Here is a 17,311-nt window from a genome sequence, read left to right on the forward strand (position 1 = left end):
GTTAATAAGATTAAAGGTAAAGCTACTAACGCCCTATTTAAGAAATTAAGGCTTATTATCTAAGGCTATAATAACAATAGTAAGGAGGTAATTCTTATATAATCTCCTATAATTTAACGAGCCAGTTAGCAAGTTATTATTGCACTAGCTCCCTCCCTAATAAAGAATAAAATGGCAGTCTATCTATAAGATATTACTTAGGCCTATACCTAATTAGAGATATACCTTTAGCGCTTAATATTAGTATACCTTCTAGAGTAAATTCGCCACCAATACTCCGAAGATATAATTATAGTTATACTTAAGCCATTATATAGAATTATAGAGGCAGGAACTCACTAGTGGGCTACCTATAGTAAGCACTATAAAGAGAAGCTTTTAATAACTACTTCTATATTTAATCTATGCTTCCTTATTACAACTACGGGAACTCTATTTAGAATTATTGGCATACAAACTAATAATATAATTATCTTAGGAGATGACCAATTCTTAGCTCTTAAAGAAGATAAGCTAGTAAAGGTAAATCTTATAGTAAAGCCAAAGGAAAAGCTTAATTTGATAACACTATTACTCTTTAATAGATATGTCCTCTCCCTAAATAAGGATTCCATTGCTTTGTGCTAGAAGGGTTAAGGTAAGAAGATTAATATTATTAACGTTAATTCTCTAAAATAAGGATATGTAGAGTAACGCGCTTGTGAAGCTTATATTGCTTCTATCTATTAACCTAAGGCTTTATTTAATCTCTCTGTTGCCACTTAATACTAGAAACCAACTAAGAATAATATCCTTACCCTAAATAAGTATCTCTTTTAGTAAATAAACCATCTTAACCGGGGACTACTTTATATGCCTATTAATCTTCCTACTGCTAAGCTCTTTGTATTTATTAATAGATTATTTATAAATAATAAAGATTTTAGCTCCTAGCTAAGATATAAAATTATTATCGCGAATAAATCTACCGGAGAGAATAACTTTATAATCTATAGCAATCTTATCTATTAGAGCTTAACTAAGAGTAAGCGCGTTACTTAAAGTATTTTAGCGTTAGAGATATATAGAATAGTTAGCAGAGTTAATATAGTAATTATAATTAGAACTACCCTAAAGATAATTATAGATTAACTTAAACTTCCCGTTATCCCTATAATTGTGTATACTAACTTATACTCCCTTTATAAGTGCTTAGTTAAGCTTAGTACTATAAAGGAGAAGCGCCTTATAATTAATATTATAGCACTTTATTAATCCTACAAACGGCGAAAACTCTTTAAGATTTAATGGATTAATGGTTAAAATAACCTAGTAGATATAATAACGAAGGTAAACCTAAATAAGGCTTTAGAAACGTTTATTAATATAAATACTTTACGTGTATAAGTTAAAGGTTAGGTTAAAAGGGAGTAAGAGTATAACGCTCTATAGACCCTGATTTTAACCAGCTAATTAGGATTTTCCATACCTAGTATAGAAAATTACTATTGGCTTGCTTATAGCTAGCGCCTTAGCGGCCCTAACGGCCCTAACATAATATCTACCTATAATTCCTTAGTAAGAAAGTACTACGTGCTAAGAGGCAAATTTTGGGATAGCGAGACTTATATTATAATGGTAATAGTAAGTAAGGAGGATCTATATTTGTTATAATAGTTAAGTAGTATTTATATATAGAGGGCAACTACAAAAGAAGAGTTGCCAGTGTTGGGAATAAGGCAATTTGCCGTCACGTACGGCAAACTGCCGTCACGTGATGGCAAGTTGCCATCACGTGTCGCCGCGGCACTAGCGTGGCGAGGAGCCTTAAGCTCCTCGCCTTTTCTCATTCTAATCAAAATAAGCTTTTCCATCACTGTATCTACTCGAGTAGTATTAGTGATTTCCCCTATGTTACCAACACCTAGTTAATAGATTTTAAAAATTAGCTCCTAGGTAAATAACTCTTTAACCCTTTTAAATAATTTTTACTATTCCTCTCCCTATACCTATAGTTCTTCTTTCTTTACTAATTGCGTAAATAGTTTAATATCCTTTAACTATTGCGCTATAAACCTTTTACAGTAATTATAAAACCCTAGAAATAATCTTAACTATATAACGTTCTCTAGTTCTTACTAATTTACTATAGCCTTAATCTTTTTTAGATCTATACTAAGTTAGCCTAGTTTAATAATAAATCTAATAAAATCGGTCTTCCTAGTAAAGAACTTGTATTTCTTAATTACTACTAGCATCTGTTCTTTTTATAGTCTCTTTAAGACCTATTTAACGTATTCTCCGTGCTCTTTCTTAGTTATTAAGTAGATAATAATAATATTAAAATATACTATAATAAATTCATCTAAGTATTCTTCTAATACGTTATTAATACGCTTCTAAAACGTTACTAATGCGTTTATAAGCCTAAATTGCATAACTAATGGCTTATATAGTCCTTCCTTTAACCTAAAGACTGCTTTCTATTTATTGCCTTCCTTAATTCTAATCTAATAGCACGCCTATCTTAGATCTATCTTTATAAATATTTATACGTTGCCTATTCTATCTTAGATTTCGCTAATTAAGGGTAAAGAATACCTATCCTTTTTAGTAATGCTGTTTAACTATCTATAGTTAATATACAGCCTTAGTTTACTATTTTTCTTTAGTACGAATAGTACTAGATAACCTACTAATAACTGTAATGGTCTAATATATCCCTTTTATAAATTTTCCTAAATAAACTCTTTTAATACTCTACCTTTTTCTTTAGTAAGCTTATAGATTAGAAAGAACCTTAGACTTATTCCTAGTTTTAATTCTATTTTATAGTCCTATGCTATATACTCTAACAGCTTCTTACTTTTTAGTAATTATAGTTTCTTGCTATACTTATAGTATCTCTTTAGTATATAGCTTAATCCTTTTTCTGTTTCTTTATAGATCGCTCCTACTTAATACTATACTAACTTAGCTTATTATTACATCTTACGCTATTAAGTATCCCTAATATTAACCTAACCTATAATCTAATCGATCTTTAGATTATATTCCTATAACTAAGGCATTCCTAATACTGCCTTATTATTCCCTAATAGTAATATATTAAAAGATATCTCAATTTATCTCCCTTTAATAGTTAACTAAATAAGTCCTATTTTAAGATTAATAATGCCTCCTCTATAGGCTATTAGATCTCCTAAAATTATTCCTAATAGGTAAGGGTGCTCCTTTTTCCTATATGGTAACCCTATTTTTTTAACTACTACTAATAAGATATGGTTCCTTATTGCTCCGCTATCTATTAATGCTTTAAACTATTAATCTTGCTACTTAACTTATAGGTTTAGGTGTTATCCTTAAATTCCTTTAAGGGTTTAAGGCTTTATTACTAGTTCCCTTTAGTTTTATAGGCCTCTACTTTTCCTAATTATTAGCTACTTAATCCTATTTATACTTAGTCCACTTTTAGCTAATACTTAGTTTGCTTTTTATCTTTAATATACTATAAACACATATTCTTTAGGTATTCCTACTACTATTATTTATCTAGGTATTCTTCCGTAAGGAATCTTCCTAGCTAAAGTATTAAGTCCCCTTAGCTTTGTACTTCTACTAGGTGCTAACTATATATATACTTAACGTTTTAATATTTCGCCTTATCTGGTACCTAATATATCCTTATTAAGTACTTCTAGTTCTTGTCTTTAGGTGCCTTATATATATTATATATATTATCTATATATACAATCTATACCAATATATAATATACTTAGTGTCTTAGGTTAACTCTTAGCTTATTTTTATTTTTAAGTTTAAACCTTTCTTATATTAATCTAAGCGTTATAACTTTATTCGCGGGTACTAAGATTTACTTCTTGCTTTTCTAGTCCTCTAATTACTCCTCTACATCTTTTAACGTTATAATTAAGGCTCCTTTAATATAACTTATAGCCTTCTCTATAATTAGGTAGTCTTAGATAACTTTTTTATCTAACTATATATAGAAATCTTCCCACTTGTCGTTATATCGTTGTCTATACTACTTTTAGTATAACCCTTTAAGTATATACAGCTTATCTATAAGGAAGTATCTTCTTATTACTACGTTGTAATAGCCTTTAGTATGTTATTCTTTAAACCTAGTTAGAATCTCTAAATCCTCTTCTTGTTCTAGTTTAATAAGCCACTTAGCTTATAGTGTGCCTGTCCTAAGCCTATTAATAATTCTTTATATAGGTACTCTGTCCCTTATATAACCTAATATACTAAACCTCTTATCTAATTTCTAATTTTGCTATAAGGCAATTCTTGCTTTAAATTCCTCTATAGTTTTTTTCCTTTCACATCTTATAAGTGGATCCTTAAAGTCTTCCTACTTTTTAATCTTATTAATAGTCCTTATTCGTGTTTTAAAGTCTTAGTTCTATAGAATTCTTAATTTTAAGCTTACTTCTATCTTAAGCTTTGCTCCTACCTTAGTCTAACTAGGCTTAGGTATTCTTATCTCGTCTTAAAAGTCTTAAATCTTACTTATTTCTTCTTAAGAGTCTTATACCTATAGGAAACTCTATCCTAAGCTTATTTATATATTTTTAAACTAAGCTATTACCCTACTCTATTGGTTTCTATCTATTATAGGTCCTTAGGTATACCTTATCTTATTTTAAAAATCTTAGTTATCTTTTATCTTATCTTAAGAATCTTAAGCCTTTAGCCTTTTACCTTTATTAAGTAATGAATTAGTACTAGCAGTCGTCTGCTTACTTAATTTCTATAAAATACTCTTCCTTTTGTTTTATAAAGTAATAGATACCGTATCTAATAGTGTTATAATTCCCGTTACTAAACCTTACTCTATAGCGGTCTTAGTCTTTACTTTTAATATAACTTCTTTAAGGTTTGTACGCTTCTAGTAAGCTGCCCTTATTACCTCGTTATCTGTAAATATTTTGCCTATATTAAACTTATTATCTTTAATATCTAATCTACGTAATGGTTTATTAGTTCCCCTATATTTTAAGGATTTTAGCTCTTATAGCTAATAGCTTACGCTATACTTAGTGTCTTTATAAATTTAGTATACGTTATTATAATAAAACGCGAAACTTTTAATTAAACACTTTTTTGTTCCTTATAGTATACTATTATCCTTTTATATATATATATCTTCTACTAGTCTGGTTCCCTTTATTATATAATAACTCTAACTATCTTTATAATCCCTTATAAAGTAACCTTATTTTCCGCAATTTATATAAGCTCCGTCTTTAAACTACTAACTTTGCTATAGAGTCCGCCTAAACGTCTTCTACTACTAAGATCCCTAGTTTAGCCTCTACTTCTTAGTCTTATAATTACTAGATCCTTAACCTTTAGGTTTTTATAGTTTCTTACTCTATCTCTTATAGGCTTCTTTAGTACTACTTAGGTCTATTAGCTCTGCGCCGTACTATAGTTTCTAACTTAGCTTTAGTTATTACGTGCTCTACGCCTTATATAACTATAGAACTTTATTCTAGCCTCTTTTAGCCTATTCCCTTTAGTAGATCTAATTATTAATCTTAATTACTTAATCTATTAACTCCTATAGGGTATCTATATCTTCTATTAAGATAATTACGTCCTAGACTTTAGCCTTAAGTCCCTACTTATACTATACTATAAGCGCCTTATTATTCCACTTAAATTATATAGCTAATGTCTAGAACTGCGTTATATACTTAATTACTAAGGTTTATTACGTAATATCTTAGAGTTTTTTTTCTGCCGTGGTTACTGCCTCTAGGTCTCTAAATATTTATATAAGTTACTCTATAAACCCTTCCTAGCTTAAAAATATAAACTATACCTCTTAATTAGTGGTTATTATTCTGTTTACTTATATTTCCGTAAGGTAAGGCTTAAACTACTTAAGTGCCCTTTCTAATAGGAATAGTCCTGTATATGCTATTTAATCTATAGGCATTAGTAGCTTTACTCCTTCTTATATTACTTTAAAGTGTATTTATATAAGAAATCCTTTAAGCTTTAATCTTTCTCCTAAGTATCTCTTAATTAATAGTAACTTAATCTTTACTGCTCCTATCCCGTTAATCTTATTTTCTAATATTATATTATTTTCTATTAATTAGTTAACTATTTTTTATAATTATTTAACCGTTACAGGTTGCTATAAGTTAGTATCTACTATACTAGTATTACCTTCTAACCTTAAAGTAGTTGCCGCCGTTAATGGCGTTGTGGTGGCTGCTTTTAGTGGTATATTATTTAACTTTCTGTATTTAATACCGTAACTAGGTAGTAATTATATAACAGAACCTTATAGTAAGTACTATAGTAGGCTTATTAATAGGCTAGGTATATAGGTAATGCAAATTAAAGTTAATAACGTAATAATAACTGGTGGAGTAGTTGCCTAATAGATTAACTCTAATTATATTCTAAGAATTACTATAAGGAAGGAACTATCTAGGTAGGGATTAAGGGTCCTTAAATACACAATCGTACTCCTATAAAATCCTTCTTATATATAATATACGTGTTATATATATTATACGTACATTCCCTTTATATACTATATACACTGCGTACAATATTATATAACCTTAGCTACTATTCCTTATTATATAGCTCTATCGGCTCTATCCTAGACTATGCCTAAATTAACTAACTAGCTTCTTCTAACTCTTCTTTAAGTAGTTGTAACATCGTACTTAAAGCGTCCGTAATACTTTTAGTATAGCTATTAGAGTATATATAGCTTATCCGTAAGGAAGTATCTTCTTATTACTATATTATAATAGCCCTTTATATATTGTTCTTTAAACCTAATAAGGATCCCTAGATCCTCTTCTTATTTTAGTTTAATAAGCTATTTTACTCTTAGCGTGCCTATTTTAAGCCTATTAGTTATTCTTTATATAGGTGCTCTATCCCTAGTACGTCTTAGTATACTAAATCTTTAGTTTAGTTTCTATTCTTATTATATAAGGATTCTTTATCTAAACTCCCCTATACTTTCTTTTACTTTTTACCTTATAAGTAGATCTTTAGAGTCTTCTTACTTCTTAATCTTAGTGTTAATTTTCTTAATAGTTCTTATTTATATATTAAAATCTTAGTCCCATGGAACTTTTAATCTTAAGCTTACTTCCTTTTTAAGCTTAGCTTTAGCCTTAGTCTAACTAAGCTTCTATAGTATTTTTATCTTAAATCTTACTTATCTCTTTTTAAGAATCTTATACCTTTAAGAAACTTCGTCCTAAGCTTATTTATATATCGCTAAACTAAGCTATTACTCTACTCTATCGGTTATTGTTTATTATAGGTCCTTAAGCTTATCTTATCTTATCTTAGGAATCTTAAGCGTCTCTTATCTTATTTTAAGAATCTTAAGCCTTTAGCCTTTTGCCTTTATTAAGTGCCGAAGTAGTTTACTATCCTACTTCCCTTACATCTCGCGAAACAATAGATATTATATCTAGCGGGGTCTTAATCCCTACTAATATTCCCTATTCTATAGTGGAATTATCCTTTACCTCTTTTATAATATCTCTAAGGTCTATATACTTTTAATAAGCTGCCTTTATTACCTTATTATCGCTAAATATTTTGCCTATATTAAATCTATTGTCCTTAATATCCAATCTATAAGATAGTTTATTAGTTCCTTTAAACTTTAATAATTTTAGCTCCTATAGCTAATAGCTTGCGCTATACTTAGTGTCTTTATAAATTTGGTATATATTATTATAATAAAACGCAAAACTCTTAATTAAACACTCTTTTATTCCTTATAATATACTATTATCCCTTTATACGTGTATATTATCTACTAGTCTTATTCTTTTTACTATATAGTAGCTCTAACCACTTTTATAATCTCTAATAAAATAATCTTATTTTCTGCAATTTATATAAGCTCCTTCTTTAAACTATTTTTCTTACTATAGAGTCCGCCTAAACGTCTTCTATTACTAAGATCCTTGGCTTAGCCTTTACTCCTTAAACCTTTAATTACTTAATCCTTATCCTTTAGGTTTCTATAGTTTCTTATTCTATTTCCTATTTTCTTTAATACTGCTTAGGTCTATTAGCTCTACGCTATACTATAATTTTTAGTTTTAACTTTATTATTATATGCTTTACGTCTTATATAACTATAGAACTCTATCCTAACCCCTCTTAATCTGCTCTCTTTAGTAGATCCTATTATTAATCTTAATTACTTAATTAATTAATTCCCTAAGAGTATCTGCATCTTTTATTAGGATAATCGCGTCCTAGACTTTTACTTTAAGTCCCTGCTTATACTGTGCTATAAGCGCCTTATTATTCTATTTAACTTATATAGCTAATATCTAAAACTATATTATGTACTTAATTACTAAGGTCCGTTACGTTAAATTTTAAAGCTTTTGTTTTGCTATAGTAGTTACTTTTAGATCTCTAAATATTTGCGTTAGTTATTCTATAAACCCGTTTTAACTAATAAATATATATTATACTTCCCGGTTAATAGTTACTATGCCGCTTTTTTATATCTCTATAAAATAAGGTTTAAACTACTTAAGTGCCCTTCTTAATGGGAATAGTCCTACGTAGACTATTTAATCCATAGGTGTTACTAGCTTCGCTCCCTCTTATATAACCTTAAAATGTATCTGCGTAAGGAATCCCTTAAGTCTTAACTTCTCCCCTAAGAATCGCTTAATAGATAGTAGCTTAATCTTTACTACTCCGATCCCATTAATCCTTTCCTTAAGTATTCTATTATTGTCTATTAATTAATTAACCATTACTTATAACTACCTAACTATAACTAGCTGTAAGTTAGTATCTGTTATACTAGTGTCGTTACCTAATCCTAAAGTAGTTGCTGCTATAAACGCCGTTGTAACTACTGCTTTTAGTAGTATATTATTTAACTTTATTAATACAATAACCTTAGTAGTGAATGTATAACGAAGCCTTATAGCGAAAACTATGGTAGACTTATTAATGGGCTGGGTATATAGGTAAATAAGAAGTTAATAATATAATAATAACTAGTAGAGTAGTTGCCTAATAAATTAACTCCAATTATATTCTAAGATTTACTATAAAAAAGAGAAACTATTTATAGAGACCGTGTATCTTTAAATATATAACTCCTCCCTATAGTAAAGGTTTAGTACGTTAGTACGTTAGTACGTTAGTACGTCAGTACGTTAGTACGTCAGTACGTTAGTACGTTAGTACGTTAGTACGTCAGTACGTTAGTACGTTAGTACGTTAGTACGTCAGTACGTTAGTACGTTAGTACGTTAGTACGTCAGTAACGTTAGTACGTTAGTACGTTAGTACGTCAGTACGTTAGTACGTTAGTACGTTAGTACGTCAGTACGTAGTACGTTAGTACGTTAGTACGTCAGTACGTTAGTACGTTAGTACGTTAGTACGTCAGTACGTTAGTACGTTAGTACGTTAGTACGTCAGTACGTTAGTACGTTAGTACGTTAGTACGTCAGTACGTTAGTACGTTAGTACGTTAGTACGTCAGTACGTTAGTACGTTAGTACGTTAGTACGTCAGTACGTTAGTACGTTAGTACGTTAGTACGTCAGTACGTTAGTACGTTAGTACGTTAGTACGTCAGTACGTTAGTACGTTAGTACGTTAGTATATTACGTTTCCACGTTCCTACGTTCCTACGTTTTAAACTTATAACATAACTAGCTACGTAACTTGGCTACCCCTTATCCTATAGCTTAATCGGTTCTAGCGCCTCCCGTATTATCTTAACTAGCCTATATATATCTCTCCTTAGTAGTCGTACTACTGTTAATATAAGGTCCGTAACAAAGGTATTAGTAGAGTACTATCCCTTAACACGTCAGTTCGCGTCCATCTATTATCGATAAGCACTAACCAATTAAATTAACCGAATCGAATCGTCGCGCTCGGGAATATAAGGCTGGTGAAATTTGTAAAATCTTATAAAAAAAACTATCTATATAGCTTATTCTTAGAGTTCAGTCGCCCAATATAAGGTAACTAATACTCGTTCTTCCTGTAGAACGGAATCTGATATATTTTACACCCAAAATGTATCTTCGGCGCTCGCTAGTGTTTTAGTGTTCCGCGCACGGACCACATTATAGATGGACGCTGACGTGTTAAGGGATAACTACCTAGAGGGATTTTTATAGAAGGAAGCCGATAAGCTACCGGAATACTAATTATATAACCATAAGATTATACTTAAAGAAGGAAAGCAGCCTGGATTTATACCCCTATATAGGATATCCTAAAATAAGCTCTAAGTGCTACGGAAGTATTTAGATAAAAACCTAAGTAAAGAATTTATTAGAGCAAGCTCTTTACCTATAGCCGTACTAGTAATCTTTATTAAGAAACTAGGCGGCGGACTACGCTTTTACGTAGACTACTAAGCTTTTAACGCCGTTACCGTTAAGAACTAATATCCGATCCCGCTAATATAAGAGATGCTAAACCAACTAAGTAAGGCTTACTTTTATATAAAGCTTAATATTATCTCTGTATTTAACCGCCTCTATATTATAAAAGGAGATAAATAGCTTATTGCATTTTATACCCGATATAGATTATTTAAGTACTTAATAATACCTTTTAGCCTTATAAACGCTCCAAGCTTATTTTAATATTATATAAATAATACCCTACGTCCCTACCTGGATATCTTCTATACGGCTTATATTAATAACATTTTAATATATAGTAATAACCTAACTAAATACCGGAAATATATTAATCTTATTTTATAAGCCCTATAAGGAGCTAGTTTATAATTAAATATAGATAAATACAAATTCTATAAAATAGAAGTCCTATACCTTAGGCTTCTTATTTCTATAAACGGCGTATAAATAGACCTAAAAAAAGTTAAAGTAATTATAAACTAGTAAGAACCTAAGAATATTAAGGATGTAAAAACCTTTATAGGATTTGCTAATTTCTACTAATGATTTATTAATAACTCCCCCGCCCTAGTTTTACCCCCTTATAGCTCTAACCTAAAAGGATAAAGCCTTTATCTTTAATAAGGAATATAAGAAGGCCTTTACTTATCTAAAGGTTATATTTACTACTACATCTATACTTTAACACTTCGACCTAGAACAAATAAGTATTATAAAAGCTAACTTATTAGATTATGTTACTAGAGGTATTCTATCTTAATATAACGAAAAAGGAGTATTATACCCTATAGTATACTTTTTAAAGCAACTAAGCCCTGCTAAATGCAATTATAAAATCTACAATAAAGAATTGCTAGTCATTATTAGATACTTTAAGTAATGGCGACCCGAACTAGAAGGCGCTAGATTTCTAATTAAGGTCCTTAACGACTATAAGAATCTATAGTACTTTACAACCATAAAATAGCTAAGTTATTAATAAGCCTACTAGTTAGAATATCTATCTTATTTCTAATTCTTAATTACGTACCGCCTAGACGTTTAAAGTTAGAAGCCTAATATCCTAACCTAACACTTATAAGACGCGCTAGCCCTAAAAGAAGCGCGCTCTTACTAAAATTAAACCCTACTTTATCCTAAACTATTTAACCCTCCTATTATAAACCTTATAATATATGTCCTTAAAATAACCAATTAATTAATTAAATAGATTATAATGAATAAATACCTAAACGATGAGTTTATTTAAGAGACGCTTAAGCTAATATAAGATAGTATTAGACGCTCTAAAAAGATTTCTCTAAGTAAATATAAAGCCTATAGAAACCGCTTAGTTATACCTAACCATAATAAGCTTAAGCTTAAGCTCCTTAAATACATATATAATTTACTAGTAGCTAGCCACCTAGGCTAAGGGAAAACCCTAAAGCTACTCTAATAAGAGCACTACTAGCCGAATATATATAATATAATATAAAGGTATATTTCTAGCTACTATATCTACTAACGAGCTAAAGCTTTATATAAGACATATAACGGCCTTTTAAAGCTACTATCTATTCTAAACCAAAGATAAAAGAATATCTTAATTAACTTTATTGTTAATCTCCCTATAAGTAAAGGCTATATAAATATTATAGTAGTTATAGACCAACTATCTAAGATAAGACACTTAATCGCCTGCCCTAATATATTAACACCTATTATCGCCTAACTATTCCTAGATTATATATAGAAACTCTATAGGCTCCCTAAAACGATTATCTCCGATAAAGGCAGCTAGTTTATCTCTATATTTTGGAAAAAACTAACTACCTAACTCCGTATTAAAGCACTGCTATCTACTATATATTATCTAGAAATAGACGGTTAAACGGAATGTATAAACGCTATAATGGAATAGTATATCTAGATATACATATTATATTTATAAGATAACTAGATTAACTAGCTTATATTTACTAAGTTTACTATAAATAATTCCGTCTTAGAAACTATAAAGGTCTCCCTATTTTTAGCCAATTACGGCTAGTATCTATAAATAGGTTTTAAACCTTTTAGTAATGTTTCTTACCCCGCTTATTATTGTCATACCTTGCGCTACCCATACGTCACGTATGGGCTGGAGAGCTTATAAGACATTCCAACCGGCAGTCTCCCCAGTCGCGAGACACTGCTGCTACCTTTTTGGAGGTTTGTATGGCCAGGTGGGTTGGAGCCTTAGGCATAACAATTATTGTAACCGACTACGGTACCCTGCCAAAACACTACCTTGTCTCACTAGCGTACCACCTTGTTTCAGTTGCCTAGCCCTTGACTCGCTCACCGACTCGGTCTACTTTCATGTATTTATACCACTTGATTTCCATAGATTTACAATTAAGTCGCTCATTCAATTCTCCCACACTGCAAAGCTTACAATTATGCCTTATAAGTTATAAAAGCAAATAAATTTATAAAGAAGATAGAGGAATTATAACGGTTCCTTACTAATAAAATAATATAGGCCTAATCTATCTATCCCTTGCAACGTCAGGGTCCTTAAAGTACGTGGTCCGTATAGGAACACTACAATATTTCTAAGTACGGGCACCAAATTCAGCCAATCTAATTGGTTGGTTCTTATCGATAACCTAAGGACCCGAATTGACGTTGCAAGGGATAAAGCCAAAGCGAATAAGAAACAAACCCTAGCACCGGCCTACTAAATTAGTAACTTTATTTAGCTAAATATAAGAAATCTAAATATAAAATAACCTGTTAAAAAACTTAATTAAAAGAACGCTAGCCCTTATAAGGTTAAAAAGGTTATTTCCTCTTACGCCTACTAACTAAAGCTCCCTAATACGGTTAAAATCCACCCCGTATTCTATATGTCAGTCCTTTACCCTATTACCTCTATATTAGACGCCCTACTTAGATAAATATAGGACCCTCCCCTACTAGTTAAAGTGGATAGCGAGAACGAGTACTTTGTTAAAAGAATTAATAACATTAAGTATAATAAGCGGAAACGCTAATATATATACCTTACAAAATGGAGAGGCTTTATTAAGCCCTTATAAGAACCCGTTAACTCTATAGGACTTATATAAGCTATAGAAGACTTTTATAAACTCTATCTAGAACTACTATAGCCCTACCTTGCAGAAGCTTAAGTTTAAAGGGGGGGTACTGTTATAAAACACCCCCGTAACACCTTATACACGTTTACCTATTTCTACCGACTTAGTAACTAAAGACCGACTATAAGACTGTAATTTGTCGCAATTTATAGCAATCTAACGGCAATCTGCCGTATCCTACTATATTCTACTAAGTTCTACTAAATCCTGCTAAGTTCTGCTAAGACTACTACCTAAATCCTATTTTACTCTGTGTATATATTAACTAAGCAACCAAGTCCACAATATATACCCTTTCTTCCCATTTTCCTACCTTCTTTCCTTACGCAACGTCTTGACCTCCTTATACAGTTTATATATATAGCTTAATAATATCTACCTTGCTATATATTATTGCCGCTTATACTTACTCTGTAACAAACGCCTATTTACTAGCTAATAATTTAGGGACGCTATATTTATAGGTACTTAGGGTTACAGGATACCACTTAAGGAGAAATTATAGTTAATATTATTGGGATATAGAATAAGCCTATAGACCTCTAAGTACCGGCTACTTAGCGCTTTAAGTAAAAGATCTCCCCTAATGCTCTGCACGAAGCTCTGCACGAAGCTTTATATACAGAGACTCTACCCAAAGCTTTACACGAAGCTCTGCACAAAGCTTTTATATAGAGCCTCCGTATACGGAGCTTCGTGCAGAGCGTCGTGCAGGGCTTCGTGCAGAGCTTTATGCAGAGCCTCCGTATGCAGAGCCTCCGTACGCAGAGCTTTGTGCAGAGCTTTTATACACGGAGCTTCTGTACGGCCTACCCAAACAATAACTACCTAAGGTTCTTTAGGGTAGCTATTATAGATTTATATAGGTTTTATATATATTAGCTAGCGTTTAAGAAAGTTATATATGGTCACAGAATTGCTAATAACGCCTTTTTTTTTAATGAAAATAATTATAAGACCTAAAAATACCTAAGTAATAAAAATTATATATTCTAAAAGCCTAAGTTCTATTATATAATCGATTAACTTTGGGAAATAATATAAAATATTGGTGTTAAGTTATTCTAATATCCGCAACCTCCGCAACGCGGATATTGTTGAATTTACTAAGAACCTTTGCGGAACACGCTCAGACGTGATTCTGGTGGTTTCGCACAAACGTAGTTAGTCAGCTTGCGGACCGATTGAAAATCCGCACCAACAGAATCACGTCCGAGCCTGCTGAGGTAATGAGCATGCTGAGACAAGCCGTAAACGCCATCATGTCAAGGGATAAATATCACCGGCCTTGTATATCTGAGTACGGGCGCCGAATTTGGCCCTTGTCGATAACTTGAGGACCAGAATTGACGTTGCAAGGGATAAATAACCTTTCTCGGTTGTATCCTGTGGTGACGAAAGGCAGAAGACTGGCATCTTGGTTTGCTTAGTGAAAATACGCTATATCTTTTTTGTTATAGTGTTGCCTTTCTATTTGTAGACCATCTATCCTCACTTTCGTTATAAACTATTTTGCCCTCTTTCGCAAGCTTCTCCAATATTTGCAGTACTCCTTTTTCAGCCGGAGCATGCAGATTCTCTGGGTAATCCTTGTATATGATCTTCACAATATCCATGGATTTCCAGCATTTCGTATTCCGTGAATGCTCATTGTCCTCACGGCCTAGCACTGCCAATACTTGCTCCTCTCGTTCCTTTCGATGTTGTATGTACTCCAGGATTTTTCCCTTCCCATCTTCAATCACTGGACCGTGTCCTGGATACGCACGGCCTGAGACCTGGCTGGACATTCGATGAAGGCTTTGCATATACGTAGTAAGATCCTCAAACACAGTCGTCCCTTGACCAAGAACGTTATCACCTGTAAAAATGGCATTTTCCTCTTCTAATACCAAAGCCATATGATCTGTTGTATGCCCAGGGCAATGGAATGCCCGCAGTGTTGCTCCTGTAGTCTCGAACTTTTGCCCATCGCTAATGTTAAGGACACCCTCGGTTGGTTCGTTTTTATAAATTTTAACCTTCGATGAAAGCTCCAGAAGATCCCTTACTCCGCCGACATGATCAGGATGCCAGTGTGTGAGTATAGCTTTATCGATTGTCGCTTTCTCCGAAGCAAGAACAGACTTCAAAGCCTGTATCCAAGCCGGCTTTCCCTCTCCTGTGTCGATCAAAAGCCGATGGGGACCTTGGCCAACTAAGTAGGTATTTGTGCCTTTCAGAATTAGCCAGTTGCGACCGTGAAAATGGGAGCCCTACCTTGGAGAGCGAACTATCACTGTTAGCAATCTTATCTGCTAGCCTTTTTAATTAACTTACCTTTCCCGGATTCCCTCCTAAAATTCGGATCACTTGACTACTCAACCTCTCAATTTCGGGCAAAGGAATTAAAGTAGCTGCCATAGTGGAAAGGTGTTTGCGTTGCAGAAAGCAGTTGTGCAATGGCCATTCCGCCTTCATGATACCAAGACTCGCGGACTTTAGAAACTCGCTTATCGATAGCACCAACTAATGCGCCCAACATTTGATACTGGTCTCAAATCCATAAACCGAACACCAAGATGACTTCTTTAGAGGGCGAGGACGATGATACGCCGTGAGTACCATCGAAAGAAGATAAAACTCAAGCTAAGCACTACAAAAGCCAACTATCTGCTGGAGCACTTGATGCCCTGAAAGAGTTTTATGGAGAGCAGGACACTCGCCAAAAGCAGTTCGAGGACTTAAAATCTCAGGCAGAGAACGATTTCGATGGAAAGAAAGTGCTTTCTATGGAAGCTTTCACGGAAGATTGGAATGCCAGTCAATTCTGGGTAAGTTTTATTGACAGCAGAAAAAATATTACTAACAACAGCGCAGTACAGTGATGAGACTGCCGCTAAACTTGCGGAACAGCTACTGGATGGTGCCACCGATGAGACTTGTATTGCGGTTGTGTCCGCTCCGAGTTCCTTCATCCAGCTGAAGAACTTAGTAGTAAGTGCATTCTTGGAGCCCCTTAAATCTTCCTATAAGAGTTTCAAATCTTCAAGATTTTTGATCGTCTGCTAACTTGCCCATTAGACATCTGGAAAATGTGACTGTCGACCCCAAATAACCCTACTTGAGTACGATGAACGATTCTCTGTTTTCAGGGAATTTATTTCCTATGATTTTGAGCATCCCATAAAGTTACCTAGTGAGCAAACTTGTATGCTCGTTTATATTGTACCCGCTCATACTGTTTTAGGTGAACTGAAGGGTAAATTTGATCGAATCATTTGTGATCCTCCTTTTCTAAGTCAAGATTGTCAGACCAAAGGTGAGTGTTTCCTCGTGCTACCAAAAGCTCCTGAAACAAAAGCCATATACTAACCCTGCCGATAGCCGCTCTTACCGTGCGTTGGCTAGCGAAATCCTGGATACACTTGGATCCTTCTGACAAGTCGGACTCCTTGCGGCTAATTGTATGCACTGGTGAACGAATGGAAACATTGATTCGGAAGCTATACTCTAAAACCGGAATCCACACAACGTCGTTCGAACCAAAACATGACCCTTAGGATCGAATCCACACAACGTCGTTCGAACCAAAACATGCTAAAGGGCTGAGCAACGAATTCAGATGTTATTCGAATTTTGAATGTTCTGCTTGGAATTGGGTGCCCACACTATGATAGCATCCGTTATATTTTTGACTACATATTTCTTAATCTTGCAAATTCCCTTCCAGCACAGATTGAAATGGCCAGGTGTGTACCTTTATCTATGCGCCGTTGC

The 17,311-nt window shown here is 32.9% G+C and overlaps 2 protein-coding genes across 2 annotated transcripts; one reads left to right on the plus strand and one right to left on the minus strand.

The window, feature by feature from the left end:
• Positions 1 to 14,959: 14,959 nt before the first annotated feature.
• K441DRAFT_627896 (Metallo-hydrolase/oxidoreductase) lies at positions 14,960 to 15,991 on the minus strand. The gene is made up of 3 exons (XM_067646180.1): positions 15,872 to 15,991; positions 15,812 to 15,824; positions 14,960 to 15,767 (listed from the first exon to the last, which is right to left on the minus strand). Exons 1-3 carry the CDS (start codon positions 15,953 to 15,955, stop codon positions 15,007 to 15,009), a joined length of 858 nt encoding a protein of 285 aa, XP_067509020.1. The 5' UTR covers positions 15,956 to 15,991; the 3' UTR covers positions 14,960 to 15,006.
• Positions 15,992 to 16,197: 206 nt separating this feature from the next.
• Positions 16,198 to 17,295, plus strand: K441DRAFT_730161 (uncharacterized protein; the record flags this gene model as incomplete). Its single annotated transcript, XM_067654211.1, has 6 exons — positions 16,198 to 16,365; positions 16,412 to 16,528; positions 16,616 to 16,730; positions 16,782 to 16,853; positions 16,919 to 17,069; positions 17,095 to 17,295. Coding segments are annotated over 6 exons (672 nt in total), but the record flags the coding sequence as incomplete, so codon positions are not given.
• Between the last annotated feature and the right edge of the window lie 16 nt (positions 17,296 to 17,311).

This window comes from Cenococcum geophilum (assembly GCF_001692895.1).
Source record: "Cenococcum geophilum 1.58 unplaced genomic scaffold K441scaffold_4, whole genome shotgun sequence".
NCBI lineage: Eukaryota > Fungi > Ascomycota > Dothideomycetes > Gloniales > Gloniaceae > Cenococcum > Cenococcum geophilum.